The 22,188-nt window shown below is 43.4% G+C and overlaps 1 protein-coding gene across 1 annotated transcript; it reads right to left on the bottom strand.

Annotated features, from left to right (window-relative positions):
* Positions 1-405: 405 nt before the first annotated feature.
* On the bottom strand, positions 406-11,308 carry LOC101349214 (zinc finger protein 350-like). The gene is given in 7 exon segments (XM_023736217.1): positions 406-548; positions 551-975; positions 1,387-1,846; positions 2,953-3,048; positions 3,316-3,442; positions 8,151-8,185; positions 11,251-11,308. Coding segments are annotated over 7 exon segments (1,344 nt in total).
* Between the last annotated feature and the right edge of the window lie 10,880 nt (positions 11,309-22,188).

Here is a 22,188-nt window from a genome sequence, read left to right as displayed (position 1 = left end):
ATACAGAGAAACTGAATTTATATATATGTGCCCCATTATCTCAGCAATTCAGTACTGCCCCCTTCCCACCAACCAATTTCTATTTGGTTTTTCATTTACAGTATCCAGACACTGATTATCTTTTGTGTTTTAAAAATTCACAGTATTTATTTCCTGCATTGAGACTAATTCAGACTTTCATTTGTTTAACTGGCACTATAAAATAATTGATGAATATGTGTTTGTGTTAACATCAGATTATGTCTCAATATCAAAGCACATATTTATGGATGAGTGTATGAGGCCTTCCCAGTCTCTGCATTCATATGATATCCTTTAAGATACACTTTGTAGCCATACAATGAGGTAAAAATTTTTGCTCAATCCTCATCCCCAGTATATGTATCTGAGTTTACCCCATGGGTTTTATGTGACATAAAATAAGACATAATTGACCACTGAAGGCACCACCAAATTCACTGCATTCATAAGGTTTCTTTGCTGTACAAACTCTCTATTATTTGCTGAGGGTTCACATCTACCAACAGGTTGTCCCACAAGGACTGTGGCCTGTTAGTTAGGAGCCCACGGATGTTTACTGATGTCTCAGCTGCCACAGAAGGCATTTGCAGACTTACTGTATTAACAGGGCTTTTTACCTGCATAAGATCACTGATACATAATGAGCTGTGACTTGTTGTGGAAGAGTCTTCCAACTTGATTGAATTTACACCTTTCTGTCTTTTGTGTTTTCTTTTATGTGAGTAAAAGGAAGAAGTATAGGCAAATGTTTGTCCACACTCACTGCAGCAACACGGTGTCTCTCCTGTATGAGATCTCTGATGTACAATGAGCTCTAGCTTTGTTCTGAAGGCTTTTGAACATTCACTGCATTGAAAGGGTTTCTCTCCTGTGTGAATTTTCCGATGTCCAATGAGAGTTGCATTCTGGGAATAAGATTTTCCACATTCACTGCATGAAAAGGGCATCTTTCCTGTGTGAAATCTCTGATGTGCTATAAGGCATGACTTCTGGCTGAATCCCTTACCACATTCACCACATACATAGCGTTTCTCTCCAGTATGAGTTCGCTGATGAATAATTAGATGGCTATCCTGGATGAAGCCTTTTCCACATTCATTGCATATATAGGGTTTCTCTTCAGTATGTGTTCGCTGATGAACAGTGAGATGTGTCTTCTGGATGAAGCCTTTTCCACATTCATTGCATATATAGGGTTTCTCTGCCATGTGAGTTCTCTGATGATTACTGAGCTTTGATTTATGGAAATAGGCTTTGCCACCTTCCTTGCATTTGTAAGGTTTTTGTCCTTTACAAGTTCTGTGATGATGTTCACTGAGCTTGAACTGTTTAAAGAAAGTTTCCCAACATAAACTGCATCTATATGGTTTCTCTCCTGTATGAATGATCTCATGATCAGTGAGGAAAGACTTCCTGATAAAGGCTTTCCCACATTCACTACATACATGTGGTTTCTCTATTTTGTTAATTTTCTGATGCTTAGTGAATTGGGATGTCGTGCTGTTGGATTTTTGACTCTCAAGAAATTTCACTTCAGTACAAAATTGTTCCTGGTCAGCAAGGAGAAAGGTTTTCTCATTTCCATTAAGCTCATCAGAGTTCTTTATTTCATCGCTTTTGCTCTGGTTGACTGCAGGTAAAGTTAAATTTGATTTCATACCTTTTTCATGTAAGTCAAATACAGCATGATCTTCCCTTAAAGGAAAATGATTTTTGTGCCGGTGGATATTTTCCAGTGCATCATGTTCAGGGCATTGTTCCATTCTGTCCATCCTTATTTCTTCTTGTGAGTGCCCAAGCAGATGATCATCAATATTCATGATTTCTAGGGAAGTACAGAACAATAAATCCTGACTTGGAAAGAAGCCATTAAAAAAAATTCATTGATGTAAGGTGGATCTTCAGTGACAACCTTCTGATACACATGTAAAGAAAACACCATGTTTTTAATGTTCCTTGCACACTAACAGGACAGATTCATTCACTCTACAAATCCTTACTGAAAGTCAACCACTCACCAGGCATAGTATGTGAATAATGCAGAATGTTACATCTGGGAGAAAACAATTTTCATGCATACATATAAAGGTATTGGGAATTCACAAACACAATCCTTATATTTATGGAGCCTATATTCTAGTTGGGTAAACTACTGGAAAAAGGCAAGGAAAGCCCTAAAGAAAGCAGTTGCAGATTGTGAAAAGTAGTTTTTATGAGGGGGATAGCAAGGGGTGGAGGAAATGAGGATATATTTTGAACAATGAGAAGGCTCACTGATGAATTCATTATTGTCCGGGTAGGGTAGAGAACATGAGGAATAAAGGGTTGCTACTCAATATTTCTCTTGAGACACAGGGTACTAGTGTCTTTTAATGAGATAAGGAATATCATTGATGTATAGAATGTTCCAGAGAATATTCTGAAACATATCAGCTTCAAGATGGTTAGTACATATCCAAGTACAGATATGAAGAAATCTGAAACATGAATAAATCCTGAATGAGGTAACAACATGGAAAAGTTTAGTGCTTGTAAAAAATGGTAGCATAACATCATCTGACCTCTAACTTCATGAGGACAGTTATGAATTCAATGTTCTATCTTTGGAAAGATGCCTGGAAGGTGGAATTTCATAGTAAGGGAGGTGAAGACTATGAAGAAAGGAAAGATTTGAGCATGCTAGGAAGAAGAAAATTATGGAACCAAAATCATCAAAATGTAGATCAAATAAACAGGGGGCCTGTCTCAAAAGAGACAGAGAAATACATATTTCTCCAAACTCCTAGAAAGAAAATGAGCTCTCACATGGGGAAAGAGATACATGGAGGTACTTCTACATATCCTCAGACACCCTTCCCAGATGTGATACCTTCTCTTACTTGTAACAGAACTTCCATAGCCTTCCCCACTTACCACTTTTTGTCTGCCTACCTGAAAAGATTACACGATGGCTTTCGTCTAATATAGTCCATGGTTGTTTCCCTCGTTCCAACCTGGAGAGTGCATCTGGTTTGCTAACTTGACACCCTGTTCATGGGAAATCACAGAATAAAGACTCAGCAAACTCGCCTTGGGTTTGTGAAGACTGTAGAATATTGTATTTGTGAAAAACAACTTTCGAACGTACAAATTAACTGTTTTATGTCATGAGTAGGGAAAATATACCCACTTATCTAGAATCAGAGAGCTGACTGAGCATGTGCCACTTTAGAGCACCAGAGACCTTCCAAAGATTTCAGTAGCTGAAAAAGGAAAGACAAATGACAGGGCCAATGACAAGAGAGTCTTCCTCACCAATGGATACCAGGTTGCTATAGTCCTCCAACATCACGTCCCAGTACAGGTCTTTCTGAGTAGGGTCTAGGAGCTGCCACTCCTCCCAGGTGAACTTCACAGCCACATCGCTGAATGTCAGTGACTCCTGTATTAAGAGTACCCTGTTTAATGAAGTGATTTCCTTTCATGGTATGAATGAAATGTGAAGGAAGTTTTTCTGCTCATTTTCTCTATATAGGCTGCTGCCATCTACATACCTAGGTTTTATTTTTTTTTAACATCTTATAGAAAAAGCAAAATTGAAACAAACTATTCTGAATTTGTGCATTCCATAATCCACCCACTCATGAAATTAGAATTTTCTATAGTGTGTAGCAGTAAAATCTTCATAAGCTAGAAACACCTCACATTTATACACAGACCCACATACACTACGTAAACACATATTTAGATATATTAACAGAGAAGTTAACATCGTATCACCACACAAATCAAATACACTAAAGGGATAATTAGTCAACTTTAATGTATGACTGAAGAGATTACCCAAAATGTAGCAGAGAAAGAGAATATAAAGGAGAGGTTAGTAAACATGGATAGAGGGACAACTTCTACCTGTGGTTAAGTGAGTTCCTTTATGTGGCCTTTTGCCTTGTTTCTTTGGAATATAAGTTTCTGCCCTATGAAGAGCAATCTGCCCTTTGCAGTGATTGGTCAATATACTATGCAAATGAAGTCACTATAGCCCTCTATGCAAACAGCTTACCGAGAATGGATTGGTCAGTTCATGGACCTGCGGGGAGGGCCGTACCTTGAAATGACAAGGAGTTTGTGTATATATGCAGCCAGTGCCACAGGTTTTTCAGACAGGAAGCAGGAAAAAGCTGAAAGGAGAAAAGGCAAGAGAGGAGAGAAAAGGCAGAGAGAGAGAAGGCAAGGAACCTCCTAAAAGAGCTGTAACATGGAACAAGGGCTGTAACACTGAAGACAGCAAGAGGCTTGGAAGGTGCCCTGAGGAGGCTGATGGGAACCCATCCTAAGGGGGCTGACAGGAGGCTTGTCCTGAGGGAACTGAGAGGAGGCCTGAACCGCAGACAGGGTGTGTGCACACCAAGAACAGCCTGCTTCTTTGCATGGCAGAGAGGAGCTAAGAGAGCTATTCTACACTGAAGAAGGCAGACTTTACCTACCAAGTTTCTTAATCTTGATCCCGAGTTGTAGGCTTTTGATCCTGATCCTGAGTTGTAACCTGGTACTTCCTTAATAAACCGCTTAACTGTAAGCAAACTGCCGACCCCAAACTGGGGAGGGTAAAGTGCTGAGGGGAGGGTAAGTGGCTGGTGTTAGAGATGGAGTGGCACAGCAGCTTAGAGAATGTGGAAATCTGGGATATATTTGACCTCAAAGGAATTGGCTTTGTGCTGATTCTTACATATAAAGTTATTCGTACACTAACATATGCCTATCCATAACTTCTGAAAGAAAAAATAGTATTAAGGGAGAAGAAACAGCCAAAGGTCTTATTCTGCACTCAAAAATAATTTTTCACTGAATGAAAAACCTGTGGCAGGCAGATTCTAAGATCATAGTCACACTTGTGTACAGTCCCCTCTCCATGAGTATGGGCTGGCCTAATTCCTCCTAACAGAATGTACTAAGGTAATACAATGTTATTTCGTGAATAGATTTCATATTCGGTGTTATTTCCATCTTGGTAGTATTAATAAAGCAAGCTGCCATGTTGGGGAGGTCCACATGCAAGTAACTGAGGGCTTCCTGTGGCCAACACACTGAGGAACTGAGGCCCTCCTGAAATTGAATCATGCCCACGACCAAGTCAATGAGCTTCAAATCAGATTCTTCCTCATTTGACTCTCAGATGAGACCCTAGTCCATCTCCTGTGACCACTGAGTTTGTGTGGTTTATACCTATGAGGGTCTACGAGGGACTCTAGCAGAAAGATCCATAGGAAACCTGCTTTTGCATTGTGGTGAAATGAGCTCCTTTATTTGGCTTTTGCCTCGGGTCTTTGGAAAAACACCCTGAGACAATCTTACCCTAAATCCAGGAGTTACCTTTGCCCCAAGTTTTCTACCCCAGAAGGTTTGATACTTTTTGTTAGGCTGATTGATATTTCCTGGGTAAGCTGTAAACAACTTGGTTTGATACTTTCTGTCTGGCCCTGGGCTGCAGCCTGCCCTGTAACTGGTAAGCACAATGTAGGGATTGGTCAATAGACTACACAAATGAAGTGTCCGTGGCATACTATGCAAATGACGTATCCGTGGCCTCCTGAAAGGGGATTTTTGTCAGTCTGTGGGTGCGCTGGACGGGCATGCCATGAAATTGGCAAGGAGTTGTATACATAAACACCCAACCCCACAGAGGTTTGAGAGACAGAAAGAAGCAGGAATTTAGAAGCAGAAGGAAGAAAGACGAAACAGAGATAGAAAGGAGGCAAGGGATCTCCTAAGAGCTGAAACATGGATCAAGGGCTACATATAACACTGAAGACAGGCACAGGGGCACAGTGGCAGTGCTAGTGGCGATAGGCCTGGAAGGGGCCCTGCAGCAGAGTCAGCAGAGGAGCCTGTCCTGTGGGGGACGAGAGGAGCCTGTCCTCAGGGGATTGAGAAGAAGCCTGTCCTGAGGGGGCTGAGAGGAGGGCTGCATGGCTGAGAGGTGAGAAAGCTGGCCTGCACTGGAGAAGGGAGACTCTACTTACATGCTTCCTGCAGCAGATCCTGAATTGTAGCCTGTTGATCCTGATCCTGAGTTGTACCCTGTTCCTTAAAAAACCACTTACATGTAACTACGGTTTGTGAGTTTTGTGTGGCCAATGCAACAAATTATCAAACCCATAAGAGAAGTAGAAAGTGTCACTGGAGGGGCAGCTAGTGTCAGAATTGGTAAAAAAAAAAAAAAAAAAGTGGGAGAGTAGAGGTATGTTTGACCTCCACCCCATAGGGATTACCTTTGTGCTGATCCTGGTCGTTATTACCCTTGAAGTTAGTCAGGTTCTGAAGTTACTACTTGCAGTGCAGTGAATTACATAATATGGCCCTTCTAGCCACAGTCTTTGTGACTCCCACACAATGATTGGGTGTGACTATGCAAATAAGGTGCCTGTGGCCCACCAAAGGGACTGGACAGCCAGCTAATAATGTAATTAAGGTGCATGGAACTGCTGTGGGGGTGGAAGCATGCAAATAAGGTATATGGAACCGTAACAAGGGAATTGGTCAGTTTTGTATCCTGCTATGCTTAATATGAGCTCATGTCAGAAGTGAAAGAGGGGACCTCTCTACCAATAAGAGCTAGGAGCAGAGCATGTCTTTTTGACCTGGGTTTCCTGTGCTGAGAACTTCATAGACCCAGGAGACAGCAAACCGTAACACGAGAGAAGGTGCAAGAGGGAGAGAAGTGGTGGCAAGCACACCAGAGTCCAGCAGCAGAGAAATAGTGGCAGCAGAGCCAGGAGACTGGCGTATGCAGGAGCAGTGGGCGTACCAAATGGTGGCTAAAGAGGGCAGGAGCGTCTTCAGGCAGGATGCTTGCTGGTGGAGTGAGGTACCTCTGGGCACTTACTGTCAGAGTTACAGAGCTCTGCAATACCCGACCAAGCAGTTTAGAGGCCAGGTCAAGGGCTAAGAGCCAAGAGAGGGAGCTCATCTTGATGGGGCTCCTAGGAGCCTGTCCTCAGGGGACTGCAGTGCCATAGACAGCCTTTCTAGCCAAAATCTGTAACTTCCACCCAAGTGATTCGGCGGGACTGTGTGATAGACTAATTGTGGCCCACCAAGGGGACTGGTCAGTTTTTCGATCCCATCGGGCTTGAAACGAGCCACCCCAGAGATGGTAAAGAGAGTCCCCTACCACCAAGGAAGGAGAGACAGCAAGGAGAGACTCGCAGCAGATGGCACAGTGGGCTTCCAAGCCCACGGAGTGAGAAAGCTGAATGCCTCTGGGCAGAGACTGAGGGCCAGGGAGAGGCGTGCCTGCGAGCACAGCTGGAAAAGTCTATCCTCATGGAAGAACTGTATCCTTGAGTGTTCCTAGCCTGAACCGTAACCTGTTATTTCCCTAATAAACCCCATAATCGTGAGTATGGTCCTTTTACTTCCCTAATAAATCTCACTGTACGGTCTCTGAGTTCTGTGTGGCCAGTACAACCAGAAATTACCAAACTCAGTAAAGAAGTAGAGAGCACCATAAGAAGGACGGGCAGTGTCAGAACTGGTAAAAAGGTTGGAGGGCGCAGGTATGTTTAACCTTCACCTAATAGGAATCAGCTTTGGGCTGATGTTGACAATGATTCTCTGTCCGGCCCCTGAAGTTAGAGGAGGTTGGAATCCATTCACCATTTTTATACTACGATTATCACTAGTCCCATTTTACATGCATCTATGAGAATACTGCTGTACAGGACACTGACCACCACATCACCCCCAGGAAGAAAAATCAAAGAAACTTACTCAGACAAAAGTTCCATGGAATATTGAAATCTTTCAAGGAAATGATCTACTTTCTCCTCAAAAACTAGACATAGCATTTAAATTACAATGAATCTCTTTTGTTGGCCAGAGAAATATTAAATGCAAGTTGACAGCTAATGTCACCCAAGGAATCCCCAGTCACATATGATGTTCAACGTCAATACTTTAGTGTTAACCCCACAAACAATATATTCCTGATTTACACTGCCTAATTTTGAAGTCAGAGTCTATGTTGATTTTTCTCCAGCTTCTACTTTTCCAAATTAACACTTTTCAGATGAACTGCACTGATATTTTACAGGCCTCTACAAATCTATTAGAGAACAAAGAAAAGCATAAAACAAACCAAAAGTCACCTGGGCCTTGACCATTTTCTTTTGTTCTTGGGACACTGCCAGCAACCACAATGCTTTGTCCTTGTGTTTCCTGGATAAGCTCTAATTTCTGTTCAGAAATCTCAGTCTCCTGGGAAGGGTGTCCCCAAAAATGACAATACCCAACAAATCCTACAATCTCTTCCTTCTTCTTTCAAGTGATTCTCTCACTGGTGGAGGTCAGACCTATAGGCTGAAGAGAAAATTCAATGTGAGTGGTACATTATCTCTAGGCCCAGACGCGGTCACTGCTCCCGGCACTCTTCTTAACACAAGGCCCTCAATACTGTTGACTGTTCCTTTATTTGGCAACTCAGAATATTTTACACCCAGGGGCAATAAAACCTAAGATTCAGAATTTGCAGAGATATGTCTCTCAAAAAATGGTGCTTGGGCAATCAGATATACATGTGAAAGAAAAAAAATAAGCTTGATCTCTACATCACAACATGTAAAACTATCAGTTCATGGTTAAGTGTGACCCCCAGTGAGAATAACAAATCAATGAAGCTTTAAGATAAGTTTACATTACAGTCTGGAAACATATTTTAAATATGCTACATAAAGCACTAACTATAAAATGAAGACTACTCTGCTGGGGAAACTGTAAAGCTGTACAACCACTTTAGAAAGCACTTAGACATCATCTATTAGACTGAAGTTATACATACATTCGGATATAAAAATTTAACTCTGAGGTTTATATCCCCACATACTGTGTGCACATTTGAAACACAAGACATGTACCAATATATTTAAAACTACATTATTTGTAGTAACCCAATGCGATAAGATGGATCGCTTTTATATGGCCTTTCTAGCCATGGTGTTGTAACTCCTACCAAATGATTGAGTGGTACTATGTAAATAAGGTGCTTGTGCCCCACCTAGGGGATTAGGCAGCTTGCTAATAATGCAAATGAGGTGAATCGAATCCCAGTGTGGATAGGACCATATAAATAAAATGTATGAAACCCTAACTAGGTGATTGGTTAGTTTTGCCATCTGCTGGGCTTAAAAGAGAGCCAATCCCAGAGCAGGGGGGGACCTCACTACCACCAAGATAGAAGAGATGGCAGTGAAGCGCATCCTTTGGATCCAGGGTCCCTGCACTGAGAACCTCCTAGAACCAGGAAACAGAAAGAGAGAGAATTGCAACAGTGGAGTAGGCACAAGACAGTGAGAAGCAGTGGCAGAGAAACAGTGGCAGCAGAACCAGGAGACTGGTGCTAGCCAGCGCAGGAGCCAACTCATGGAGCGAGACCTCTCACAGTCTATAGCTAGGAGGCTTCCTGGAGAGGTGGAGTGCCTATGGGCCCTTATTGTTGGCTCTAAAGAGCTTTGTAACACTTGCCCGAGGAGGGCAGAGGCCGGTCTGGTCCAAGAGTCCCGAAAGGCTGAGGGGTCGGAGAGGTCAAGGGACAGATAGGTCCAGGGCCAGAGAGGCCTGGCTGAGAAGAGGCTGTCCTGATCAAAGAAGTGTATCCTGAGTTCCTGAATTGTAACCTGTTACTTCCCTAATAAACCCCATAATAGTAAGCATGGTCTGTGAGTTTTGTGTGGCCATTTCAAGGAGTTACCAAACTCAGTAGAGAAGTGGTACCATGGGAGGGATGGTTAGTGTCAGAATTGGTAAGGATAGCAGAGAAAGGAGGCATGCAGAGAAAGGAGGCATGTCTCAGCTCTGCCTCATAGGAATCAGCCTTGGGCTGATGCTGATTCTCTCTTCCCCTGATCAAGTAACAAGAGGTCAGATGCCGCCATCCTTCCATTTTTACATGTCTCTTAAAGGCAATCTAGGCTTTTACTATTAGACACCTTAAAACTCTTTCAGCCTCCACCCATTACCAAATTCAAAACCACTTCCACACTGTAGGTGTTTGTTAGAGCAGCACCCCCACTTCTTGGTACCAAATTATGTCTTAGTTTAGTTATCTAGTGTTGCTATAACAGAAATACCACAAGCGAATGGCTTTAATAAACAGGAATTTATTTTCTGAAGTTTAGGAAGGGTAAAAACCCATTGCCAATGAGTTGATTCCGACTCATAGTGACCCTATAAGACAGAGTAGAATTGCCCCATTGTATTTCCAAGGAGCGGCTGGTGGATTTGAACTGCCAACCTTTTGGTTAGCAGTCAAGCTCTTAACCACTGCGCCAAGTCCTAATTCAGTATGCTTGGCTCTAGAGGAAGGCTTTCTGTCTCTTGTCAGGTCTGGGGAAAGACCTTGTCTCTTCAACTTCTGTTTCTTGGTTCCTTGGAGATCTCCAAATGGTTTGTCATCTATCTTTCCCCACCTCTGCTTACTAGCTTTCCTGTTTAATTTCTTTATATCTCAAAGAACATTGGCTCAAAATACACCCTACACTAATCCCGTATCATTAACCTAACAAAAACAACCCATTCCCGAACAGAATTATAACCAAGGGCATAGAGGTTAGGATTTACAAAACACATTTTTGTGGGACACAATTCAATTCATATCAGCAAAGTGGAAAGTGTGCATGTATGTGAAGTTTATGGGCTATAAGGTATCCCACACAACGGCTCACCTCTACTTTTGGGCTTCTAAAGTTTCGTCCTCATAATCCTCTGTATCAACGACACAAACCGCTCTCACGCCTTTATTGAGCAAAACCTAGACCAGACACCTCCTACGATGTTCATCCTCCTGCTCCAAATTCACTGAGCCCCATATTAAATTCCCAACCCGAACTAGACACTGCTTTGATCATAAATACCACCTGCATCCCTTACAAGCAGACTGATCCACAAAGTCCCCTTACCCTAATAGTCCGCAAAGCCTTATTCGTTGTGCTAAAGCGTTCACCCCATGTCTGACCCCAAAAGCACAGGCTTCCCACCTGCTTACCTTCAAGCCCCTCCACCACGGGGCTCCCCTCAGGAACTCCATGGGTCCTCACGACACCACATCCACACACCTACACTGCCCTGGTTCAAGGACAGAAACACACATGTACCCATTTTTCTCCTGAATCACTAAAAGTTGCGAAAAGTTGCAATACTTCCGTAAACGGCTCCCACTTCTCCACCCCTCAGGCATAATCTTTGTGAACCTACGGAGGCCGGCGAGGGTCCGGATCTTTTGCAGGAGGGCGGGTAACGGTATTTCCGGCATAGCCTTATGAGTTAATATGTCTGTGCCCTTGTTGTCTTGTCTCTCCGGAGGCAGCCATATTTGAATACCTGCCATAGAGAGCAAAAGGGGACATTTTTTGTGCCAGTAGCTAGGTAAGGCCAGGAAAATGAAAAAGCCAACGAACCTGTCCGATTCCCCATCTTCATGACCCTTGCAAAAAATGGATAGATTCTCAGTGGTTCAAGCTTCATGAGAAAATCATGGAACCAATCAAATTACTTTACCGGCGAGGCAGGAAAATAATACAGCCACGTATTTAAAGAGTATGTTTAAAAAGAAAAAAGAAAAAAAAAGATGGGAAACAGACAAGGAGTTCAAGTGTCTATACATCAGAGACACGCTCTTGGAAAGGTAAAAGGCAAAAAGCTGGTAAGCTGAGCACTGTTGTAGGGGAAAAACATCACAAAGTTTAGTAAAGTAAAAAAGTTTTATTTGGCATATATTCAAAAGGACAAAAGTGGGAAGCGGACAAGCAAGCATGCTGCCAGAGCTAGAATGCCTGCCCGAATCCAAAGAATAGGCAAGAATGGGAAAAAGGACAAGCATGCTGCCACAGCCATGTCTGCCCGAGTCCAAGGAAGGTTACAGAATCATCAGTATACATCAACGTCACAAAAAATGGGTAGAATCACTGAAAGCGTCGCTTTTTCACTGATTGGCTAGAAATTGTAATCTTACATTTTGAATCATCTTTCATAACAATCATTGGTACAGGTTTCAGTAAAGAGAATCAGGAGGGTCTTCATTGGTCCAACAAATACCTATTCACTAAATGCTAATAGAAAAAGACAAGAGTGGAAAGTCTTTTGTGTTCTGTTTGATGGGATTTATGTGAAAGTTTCCCTAAAAGATATTTTCCAAGATTATCTTAGCTATTGTCTTTATACCTCAAGGCCCAGTTGATGTGTCCTTGAGAGTCCTTGTGAGCCCTTGTGAGCCCAGCTCCAGCTGGGTCACATTCTGTATGCTCAAGGAGAGGGAATAATAACCCCAATATTATTTCCTAAATCAGCACCATGGAAATATTCTCACCGAAAACGGCTTTCAGGAATTGGCTTTAAGGACAGAAAAAGGTTTGGAGAAACTGGTATTGTATGAGAGTGGCATTTGCAAACAGTGCAAAAAAGCAGGTGGGATGAGCCTAGGTTATATTTAGAGTGGGGCATAGGGGAAAGGCCACTAATGTTGAGGCCAGGAAAAGGCAAGTAGATCTCCAGGCCTTTCTTCCTAGTCCATCTTAGTAAGGTTGCTCTGGTGAAACCTGTTCGGCATCACAGAAACATGCAAGCCTCCACTGACACAGACGGTGGCTGCACTTGAGGAGCACTGGGCAGGAATCAAACCACATCTGCATGGTAGTCAAGAATTCTACCACTGAATCACCACTGCCCTCAACTTACTTCTTCATTCCATTTCTCAGCCACAGTCATTATAACACAAACAATTAGGAAGGGAAAATATAGATAATATCTTGAATATAGGGTATTGGAGGTGATGACAAAAGGTCAAAGGATCAACTCAAAACACAACCCATGTGTCTTCCTCATAAATGGCACCACATACTGTTGATGCTATCTGAAAAATAGCATTAGATCACTCCCTCTTCTCTGTTCTTAGTGCTTTACTTCATTGCTCTGAATTATTGCTTAATTTGCCACCTTAATGGCCCCAACAAGTGACTCTGCAACCAAAGGATTATTCAAAAGATTAAACAGCATGGTATATGGGATACTTTGGCTCCGTGCATGACAACACTTGTTTTCATCAAGCTGCCGATTTATAATAAAGGTCAGACATCCCTATATTCTCAATTCCTCCTCCTCTTCTCACTAGGACTAATAAAAAGAACAATAATACTTTTATTAATTGCTTGTTTGCCAAGTGTTCTTCTAACTACTTTCCACAACCACCCTATGAGGCAGATAATAATTTTAAAGATAAAATGGAGGCACAGGTAAGTAACTTGCTCAAGGTCATACAGCTGGTTCATGTCAGGGCAGGATTCAAACCCAGGCAGTGTGACTTCAGGACTCGTAACCACTATGTGATAATACTGCCTCTCAGCCCAGGAGGAACTGAGGCCATGGAGACAGGTGAAGGGTGAGCTTCACTGGGACCATGAGTATCCTGGGTGTGGGAGCAGAGGTTGTGTGTACCAGGTGTAGGCATGCACTAGCACGCCTTCACCTGGGATGCCAACTTTTAAGAAATGAGTTCAGCACTTGGTGTGCAGGCCTCAGGACAGGTGAGGTGGGATGGATCGCTTTTGTGTGGCTTTTCTCGCCATGGTGTTGTAACTCCCACCCAAGTGACTGGGTGTGGCTGTGCAAAAATAGGGTAATTGTGGTCCACCAAAGGGATTGGTCAGTTTTGCCGTCCCACTGGGCTTGAGGTGAGCCATCCCAGAGGCTGGAGAGAGAATTCTACCACAACCAAAGAAGAACACCCAGGAGCAGACAGCCTGTCTTTTGGACCTGGGAGACCTGCGCTGAGGAGCTCCTGAAACCAGGAGACTGAGAGCTGTAACCTTGAAGGCAGCAAGGAGCAGTGGCAGGAGACTGTGCAGTCGGCTTCCCAGCCCATGGACCGAGAAAGCTCAGTGCCTGGGGTGTGTCTGAGGACTTATTGGCAGGGGTTAAAATAGCTTTGTAACACTTGCTCGAGCAGGGCACAGGGTGAGGGGCAGAGGGTGAGGGCCAGCAAGGTGTGCCTGAGAGCATGGCTGGGGAGAGGCTTTCCTGATGGAAGAACTGTATCCCGAGCGTTTTGGAACATGAATTGTAACCTGTTATTGCCCTAATAAACTCCATAATCATGAGTATTGTCTGTGAGTCCCATGTGGTTACTGCGATAAATTATCGAACCCAGCAGAGAAGTAGAGAGTGCCATGGGAGGCACAGTTGGTGTCAGAATTGGTAAAGTTGGCAGAGATTGGAGCGTGTCTGACCTCTGCCTCATAGGAATCAGCCTTGGGCTGCAATCTTGATTCTCCTTCTCCCTTGTGAAATTGGGGGTCAGACACCACCCCCACAGCATTTTTACAACGGACTGTTCAACCTATCCTGAGACCCTGATGGATCAGTTCAGGGAATGGAAAGATCTGACTTGGTGTAATCTAGCGTATGGGCTCTCGTAACTTCCGAGGCATAAGAATCAGGATGAGCACAAAGCTGGTTCTTATGAGGTGGATGTCAGATATACCTCCACTCTCCAACTTCCTTACCATTTCTGACACCAGCCATTCCCTCCACAGTACTTTATACTTCTCTGCTGGCTTGGATAATTCATTGCAATGACCACACAGAACTCATAGACCATACTCACAGTTACGTGGTTTCTTCAGAAGTAACAGGAACAACTAGGGATCAGGATCAGGAAGCACATAGATGAGGCTGAACGGCTAGCCTGAGCTGGATAGAACACCCCTCCCTTCAACGTAGGACAGCTGGCAACCAGAACAGCTCTCTTAGCTGCTCTCAGCCGTGCAAGCAAGCAAGCAGACCCCCTTTTCTTTTTTTTTGATTTGGCAAGATCAATTTATTAAGTCTTTTGATTACATTATAACATGACCAACACATCTCAAAGAAAGTGACTAAAATGGTCAAGAATTACACTTGCAATTAAAATATGTCACAATAGGAAGCTTTTAAACATTTGCATTTCTTTCTCTCATCTCTCACTATATTTTTTACAAACTTCAGATTACTTTGCTAATTTTTAAGTAATAACAAGGTAGTTATTTCTCAAAGGCAGTGACTTCGCAAGCAGGCCCTTTCTGATGTGCATATGACCTCTGGCAGGCCTTTGTTCAGTCCCTTCTGGACAGGCCTCCTCTTGAGCCCCTCAGGAAAGGTCTCCTCTGAGTCCTGTCAGGACAGGCTGCGTCTCTACCACCTCAGGACAGTCTTCCTCTGGCCCTCTGGACAGTCCTCCTCTCATCCCCATCAGGACAAGTCTCCTCTTAGCCTCCAGGCCTGGCTCCCTCTCAGCGTCAGAGTTACGGCTCTCAGCAGAGCCGTGGCGTCTGATGCTGCCAAAGGTAGCCCAGCTTGTTACCACACTGCTGTTTTGCTTGGGCGTCCACCTGCACAGCCTTGGCCTGTGGCTGCATCCTGTTAAAAGGGAACCCAGTTCTGTTGAGTCTTCTGATAGAAGGTGCCCAACTATGCTCCATGGGCTGACTCACCCACTGTCTGCTGTCTGCCAGTCTCATGGTTCCCACCACTCACACTGCTGCTGCTGTTTCTCTGCTGCTCAGCTCTGGGGTCCTTTTGCCCTTTCTCTGCTGATGGACTCTCTGGTGGTGTAGTGGTTAAGAGCTATGGCTGCTAACCAAAAGGTCCACTGTTCGCATCCACCAGCCACTCCTTGGAAACCCTATGGGGCAGTTCTACTTTGTCCTATATGATCACTATGAGTTGAAATTGACTAGATGGCAACGGGTTTGGTTTTTTTTTTTTTGAGCCCCCTTCTGGGGTTCTGTCTTCAGTGTTACAGCCATAGGCTCAGGAGAGGCCCTAAAGCAGAGAGGCTCCAAAAGCAGAGAACTTTTTGAGGTCCTTGTTGAGAACTGTATCAGCAGGGAGTATTTTTGCTCCAAGGGTTCACCCGCGAGAAAACTGTCCAGACTGACCAATGGCATCCTATTTATATCCTTTTACTTTCAAGTTGATCCTGATCCCAAGCTGTAGCCTGTTGTGTCTTTAATAAACACATAACTGTGAGTATGGTCTATGAGTTTTGTGTGCCCATTGCAACTGATTATCAAACCCAGCAGAGAAGTATGGTGTGGCCATAAATGAAACAGCTGGTGTCAGAAATGGTGAAGATGGTGGAGAGCAGAGGTTTATCTGGCCTCCACCTCATAGGAATCAGCTGTGTGTTGATCTTCATTCTTATCCCTCATGTATTTAGACAAATCCTTATGCTACAGCACAACTATTTATCCCCACATTATTTTAAATTCCTTGATAGTTTTTGTATTTACACCAACTAGATTATAAATAATTTGATATTAAAAATTTGTGACTATTTAAATTTTGAAATAAAAAATTCAGTTCCTTACTTCACATGTTCAGTAGCCATGTTTGACTAGTGCCTACCAAACTGGACAGCACAGTGAGCAAGACATTCTTGCTCTTTACATGGCTGGAACGTGTATACTGAGAGAAAGCTCCATCATTTCCATCATCCCAGAAAATTATATTGGAGAAGACTGTTTTACATTATTTTATATTACCAGCACACAGAAAAATAACTAATTACATATTGATTTGGAAAATGGATGAATGATCCCATGAACTAATTTAAGACTTTTGTCATTGAAGTGAATGAGCCATTGGAAGGCAGTTTACAGTATGGAATTGTCCTTCAGAAACATTTTCCTGTGATATTTGAGAAACTCAATAACTGAAGAGAGAGACAGAAGAACAGAAAAGGAGATGGATCCTTAGAATAAGCAGAACAAAATGCAAAGCAAAAACCTTACTCTCTACGAATGGAAGTTGTTGTTGTTGTCAGTTGTCGTAGAGTTAATTCTGACTCATGGTGACTCCATGTATACAGAGTAGAAATGCTCTGTAGGGTTTTCAAGGCTGTGACCTTTCAGCAGCAGATCACCAGGCCTGCCTTTGAGGCACCTCTGGGTATGTTTGAACCACCAATCTTTCTGTTAGTATTCCAGTGATTAAATATTTCTGCCACCCAGAGACTCCAAGAATGGAACATTGTATAGGAGATGGGAGGGGGGTGAAATCCTTTTGGGTTTCCTTGGATGTGAACCCTTATGTCAACCTTGATATTAGCACTATTTCAAAGATCCCAGGTTCTCTGTGACCTGCTGAATTGAGACATGTGATTTCTCTGATCTTCATCATTCCTTCTCACTGCTGTGAATGGGACTCTTGGATAGTCTTCTCCAATCCAGAGTTCATTTCCTTAATCCCATATGTTGTTGTTAAGTGCCGTCTACTCGGTTCTGACTCATAGAGACCCTACGTACAACAAAACAAAATACTGTCCAGTCCTGCACCATCCTCACAATTGTTATGCTTGAGCCCATTGTTGCAACCACTGTGTCAATCCATCTCCTTGAAGGTCTTCCTCTTTTTCGCTTGACCCTCTACTTCACCAAGCATGATGTCCTTCACCAGCTACTGGTTCCTCTTGATAACATGTCCAAAATATGCTTCTAAGGAGCATTTTGACTGTACTTCTTCCAAGACATATTTGTTCGTTCTTCTGGCAGTCTATGCTATATTCAATATTCTTCACCAACACCATAATTCAAAGGAATGAATTCTTCTTCAGCCTTCAGTATGGATTGCACCTCAACATAAAGAAAACAAAAATCCTCACAACTGGACCAATAAGCAACATCCTGATAAACAGATAAAATACTGAAGTTGTCAAGGATTTCATTTTTCTTGACTCCATGGTAAATACCAATGGAAGCAGCAGTCAAAAAATCAAATGACATATTGCATTGGGCAAAAGACCTTTTTAATGTGTTCAGAAGCAAAGATGTCACTTTGAGGACTAACGTTTGCCTGACCTATGCATGCGAAAGCTGGACAATGAATGAGGAAGACCAAATCCCATATAGTAAGTGTAAAAATGGCATGATGGTGTCAGAGGACCTCTAACTTCACAAGGGGGTATAAGAATCATTATTGTTATCAGCATCAACAGCCCAAGGCTGATTCCTATGAGGAGAAGGTCAGACATACCTTGTCTCTCCAACTTTTTTACCAATTCCCATACCTGCCGTCCCTCCCTCAGCACTCTCTGCTTCTCTGCTGCGTTCAATAATTCATTGCAATGGCCACAGAGAACTCACAGACAATATTCATGATTATGGAGTTTATTAGGGTACTAACAGGTTACAATTCAGGATCAGGCACCACTCAGGATACGGTTCATTGATCAGGACAGCTCAGCTCAGCCCACAGGCAGGCCCCTCTTTGGCCCATGGCCTTTGGTCCCTTCCCAGCCTCTGCCCTGCTCCAGCAAGTGTTACAAAGCTCTTTAGCTTCAACAATAAGTGTTTGGGGGCACCCCAATCCACCAGTAAGGCTCGACCCAAAGGTGCTCAGCTCTATCACTCCATGGGTCAGCAAGCCTAGCAAAGCCAACAAGTGTCCAGAGGCAACCTTACTCTCAGCAAGCATTCTACCAGAAGGCACTCAGCACTCCTGCTGTGAAGGCTGGGAAGCCCAATGTCCATCTTCTGCTGGTCTCCTGGTTCTGTTGCTGCTGATCCTGTGGTGCACTTGCTGCCACTTCTCCCCATCTTGCGCCATCTCCCATGTTACAACTCTATGCCTCCTGGGTATAGGATGTTCTCCACGCAAGGACCCAGGACCCAAAGGACACACTCTACTCCTATCTCTTCTTCCTTGGTGGTAGTGAGGCCCTCTGTCTGCCTCTGGGATGGCTCATTTTAAGCCTAGCTGGATGGCAAAACTGACCAATCCACTCATTATACAATATTTGCATGGTTCCACCTCCATAAAGGTGCCATGCACCTTATTTGCATTATTAACAAACTGTCCAATCCCTTGGTGGGTCACAAGCAATTCATTTGCATAGTCCTACCCAGTCATTTGGTGGTAGTTACAAGACTATGGCGAGAAAGGCCATATAATAGCAATCCATCACACTGCAGTCCACCCCTGGCTTTTCTAGCCACTGGCCCTTTCATACTTGGAGGATAGCTTCCCCCTCCCAATCATTTTACCAGCCGAAAACAGTCATTAGCAATTAGTCCTTCTGTAGGGCAGAGAGTCCCAAGGGTGAAGTTACTCAGGAGCAGCCATTCTGGTCTGTTGCGGGTATCCATCTGATCTGTTCAGATTCTTCCAAAGTTGTCTCAGCTTCACCCTTTCTGGTGTCTGATAAAATTTAACTGAGAGAAGATTATTCCCTTCTCTGGGCCTCATGAGGTATCAGCATAGCAAAACCTTTAGGGGACTTTAGGTTCGACTACTGTACTCTAGTTCAGCAGTGCACCCCCCTTAGTCCAATCTTCAGTTACTGCTTCTACAATTACCATTTTCACCATCACAAGTAAGCCTGTTAACAAGCAACGCTCACAACTGAATCATATAATCCTATCAGCATCTTTCCCTACCCTCTTCCCAAGACCTTTCAAGAAAAGAGGATCTATTCAGTGGGGATTCTCCCTTGTCCTCCTTATTTTGAGTGTAAGTTCACCCACTAAAGCATGCAAGACAACCACTTCATGTCTTTTTCTCCCTCATTTTACATAGCCAATGTCTAAATTGCCTTTCCTTTCAAAACCAGTACTCTGAGGAGACAAGCAAGTTCCTTGATCTAAAGTATCTTCTGTTCTGGATGGAACTTTGAGCATCTACATCCATAAGCAAAGTCCAGCCCAGGAAAGCCATCAAATTACAGCAATTTACACCAGTTCACGTTATCAGATCTCTCTCTCTTCACATGGTCATGATCTGGTCAGCTTATCCCTAACTCCCGTGGGATAGGACAATGGGTACCAGCCATGGGCTCGAGAGTCCACACACCTCCTGGCACTTCAGACCAGCCAGCCCCTTCTCTCTCTCTCTCATCCCTAGCCCTCATGTGCTAGGTCAAAGGGCACAACTTGTAGGCTCAGAAGAGGCCCTAGGGCTGAGTCTTGGACAGCAGAGAAGTATCTGAGGTCATCACTGAGAAGTGCATAAGCAGGAAGCATTTTGGCTGCTCTCCTAAAAGCAGCTCTCTACTGTTGCACCTCTCTGCCATCAGGCTACTTGCGATTGGCCACTCCACCACTAAATAAACCAGCACAGAGCCATTGTAGCAGGCCGTTCAGCTCTCTTAGGTCCTCTCTGGCATCAGGTCTCTCCATTGGCCTGTTTGTCATTGGACTCTCTGCTGCTAAGTGGCCCAGCTCACAGCCATTGTAGCAGCTTGCTGAGCTCTTAGCTGCTGTCTACATTGGGCCTCTCAGCCATCATGCCTTTCTCCCATCAGTCTTTCTGCCATCAGCCTCTCTGCTGCTAACTTGCCCAGCTCATAGCCAGTGTAGCAACATGATCAGCACTCCCAGATGCTCTCTGTTGTCAGGCTTCTCTGAAATCAGGCCTCTCTGACATCAGGCCTCTTCACTGTTGGCCTTTCTGCCACTGGCTGCTCTACTAAGTGGACAAGCTCACAGTCAGTGTAGCAACTTTGGGACCACACAGCTCTCACATGGCTCTTTTTCTCTGCCATCCCAGCTCTTAGCCAGTATATCTTCTGGCATCCAGAAGGCTTCCCCACAAACCTCTCCATTTTAGCTATATGTATATATCCTGATTCTCATCAGTTGCAAGGCAGGGCCTCCTTCACAATACCAGAGTTCAAACAATCCTCAATTACCCATGAGATGTCAATCAATGCAGGTCTTGTTATTACCAGGCAAGACTAAACAAAACTATCAGACTATCAACTTGTTTACAGCTTACCCAGAAAATGTCAACTGACCAGGGAAATATCCTGGGCATAAGTAAGAATCCTTTTGCGGTAGAAAACAACATGGGAATCCACTTCCCCCTCCCACTTTGCTTCTCAAAAAAACTAGGGCAAAGGTAAGACCTCCTCAGTGCTTAGGGGAAAAAAATCTCTCAAGCTGTTTTTCAAAAAATGTAAGGCCAACTGAACTGACTTCAACACAATAGGAAAACAAAAAAAACTATCAAGGAATCTATAACCTCCTTGAGGAGATAAGACATGGGCACTGAAAAAAAAATTTTTTTTAGAAGACCAGACTTACTGGCCTGAAAGAGACTGGAGAAACCCTCAAGAGTATGGCCCCCAGACACCCTTTTAGCTCAGTGGTGAAGTCACTTCCGAGGTTTACCATTCAGCCGGGGATTGGATAGCCCCATAAAACAAAATGGGACTAATGAGGCACAGCAGTCCAGGGACAAGCACTAGAAGACAAAAGGGGGCAGGAAAGTTGGTGATGGGGAACCTAAGGTTAAGGACAGTGTTGACATATAGTGGGGTTGTTAACCACTGTCATAGGGCAGTGAGAATAGCAGCACAACTGGAAGAATGTAATTGATGTTACTGAACTGTGCATTTAGAAATTTTTGAAATGGTGTATCTTTGGCTATGTATATTCCGCCCCCCCCAAAAAAAAGGTCGAGAAGGGAGAGGGTTGACATGTCGTGGGGTTGTTAACCAAGGTCATAAAACAATATGTGTACTGACTGTTTAATGAAAAACTATTTGTTCTGTAAACCTTCACCTGAAGTATAATAAAAAAATAAATAATTCTTTTTCCTACAATGGTTACGTACTATTAAAAGTAGTCCTTACCCCAAGAATCTGTGGGTAGTGCCAATGGTTAACACAATTGGCTGCTAACCGAAAAGACTGCAGGTTCCAGTCTATCCAAGAGTATCTTGAAAGAAGGTGATCTACTTCCGAAAATCTTAGGGAGCAGAGTTCTACTCTCACAAACAGGGGGTCGCCATGAGTGGGAATCAACTCAATGGCAACCAGATTTGACAGGAAATTGTCGTAAGAAATTTTTAGGATTTTCTAACTCCTAAAAATTCTAACTAAATCCCTTGTACCAATTACTCCATGTCTCTTTTACCTAGTGTAGATACTGCATCATCCTTCAACTAGATTAGCTGGAGTGTCAAGATTCCACTTAAATATAATCCAAATAACTCAGTGCTCTCTTTTTTATTCCCCACTGTATCCTTAGTTCTGGAAACATGGCCAGGCACAAAGGCAGTATGTGACAAATATTTGTTACATTAATGAATAAACTCAATGTAACGTTACTGTTTTTTAGGTCCTTCTGCATGATAGAAAGTTGTAAAATTGAGGGTAGACATTCT

This window comes from Trichechus manatus, unplaced genomic scaffold (assembly GCF_000243295.1).
Source record: "Trichechus manatus latirostris isolate Lorelei unplaced genomic scaffold, TriManLat1.0 scaffold00087, whole genome shotgun sequence".
NCBI classification, from domain to species: Eukaryota; Metazoa; Chordata; class Mammalia; order Sirenia; family Trichechidae; genus Trichechus; species Trichechus manatus.
The sequence above is the reverse complement of the archived record's forward strand: the minus strand, read 5'-3'. Positions and strand labels throughout refer to the sequence as shown.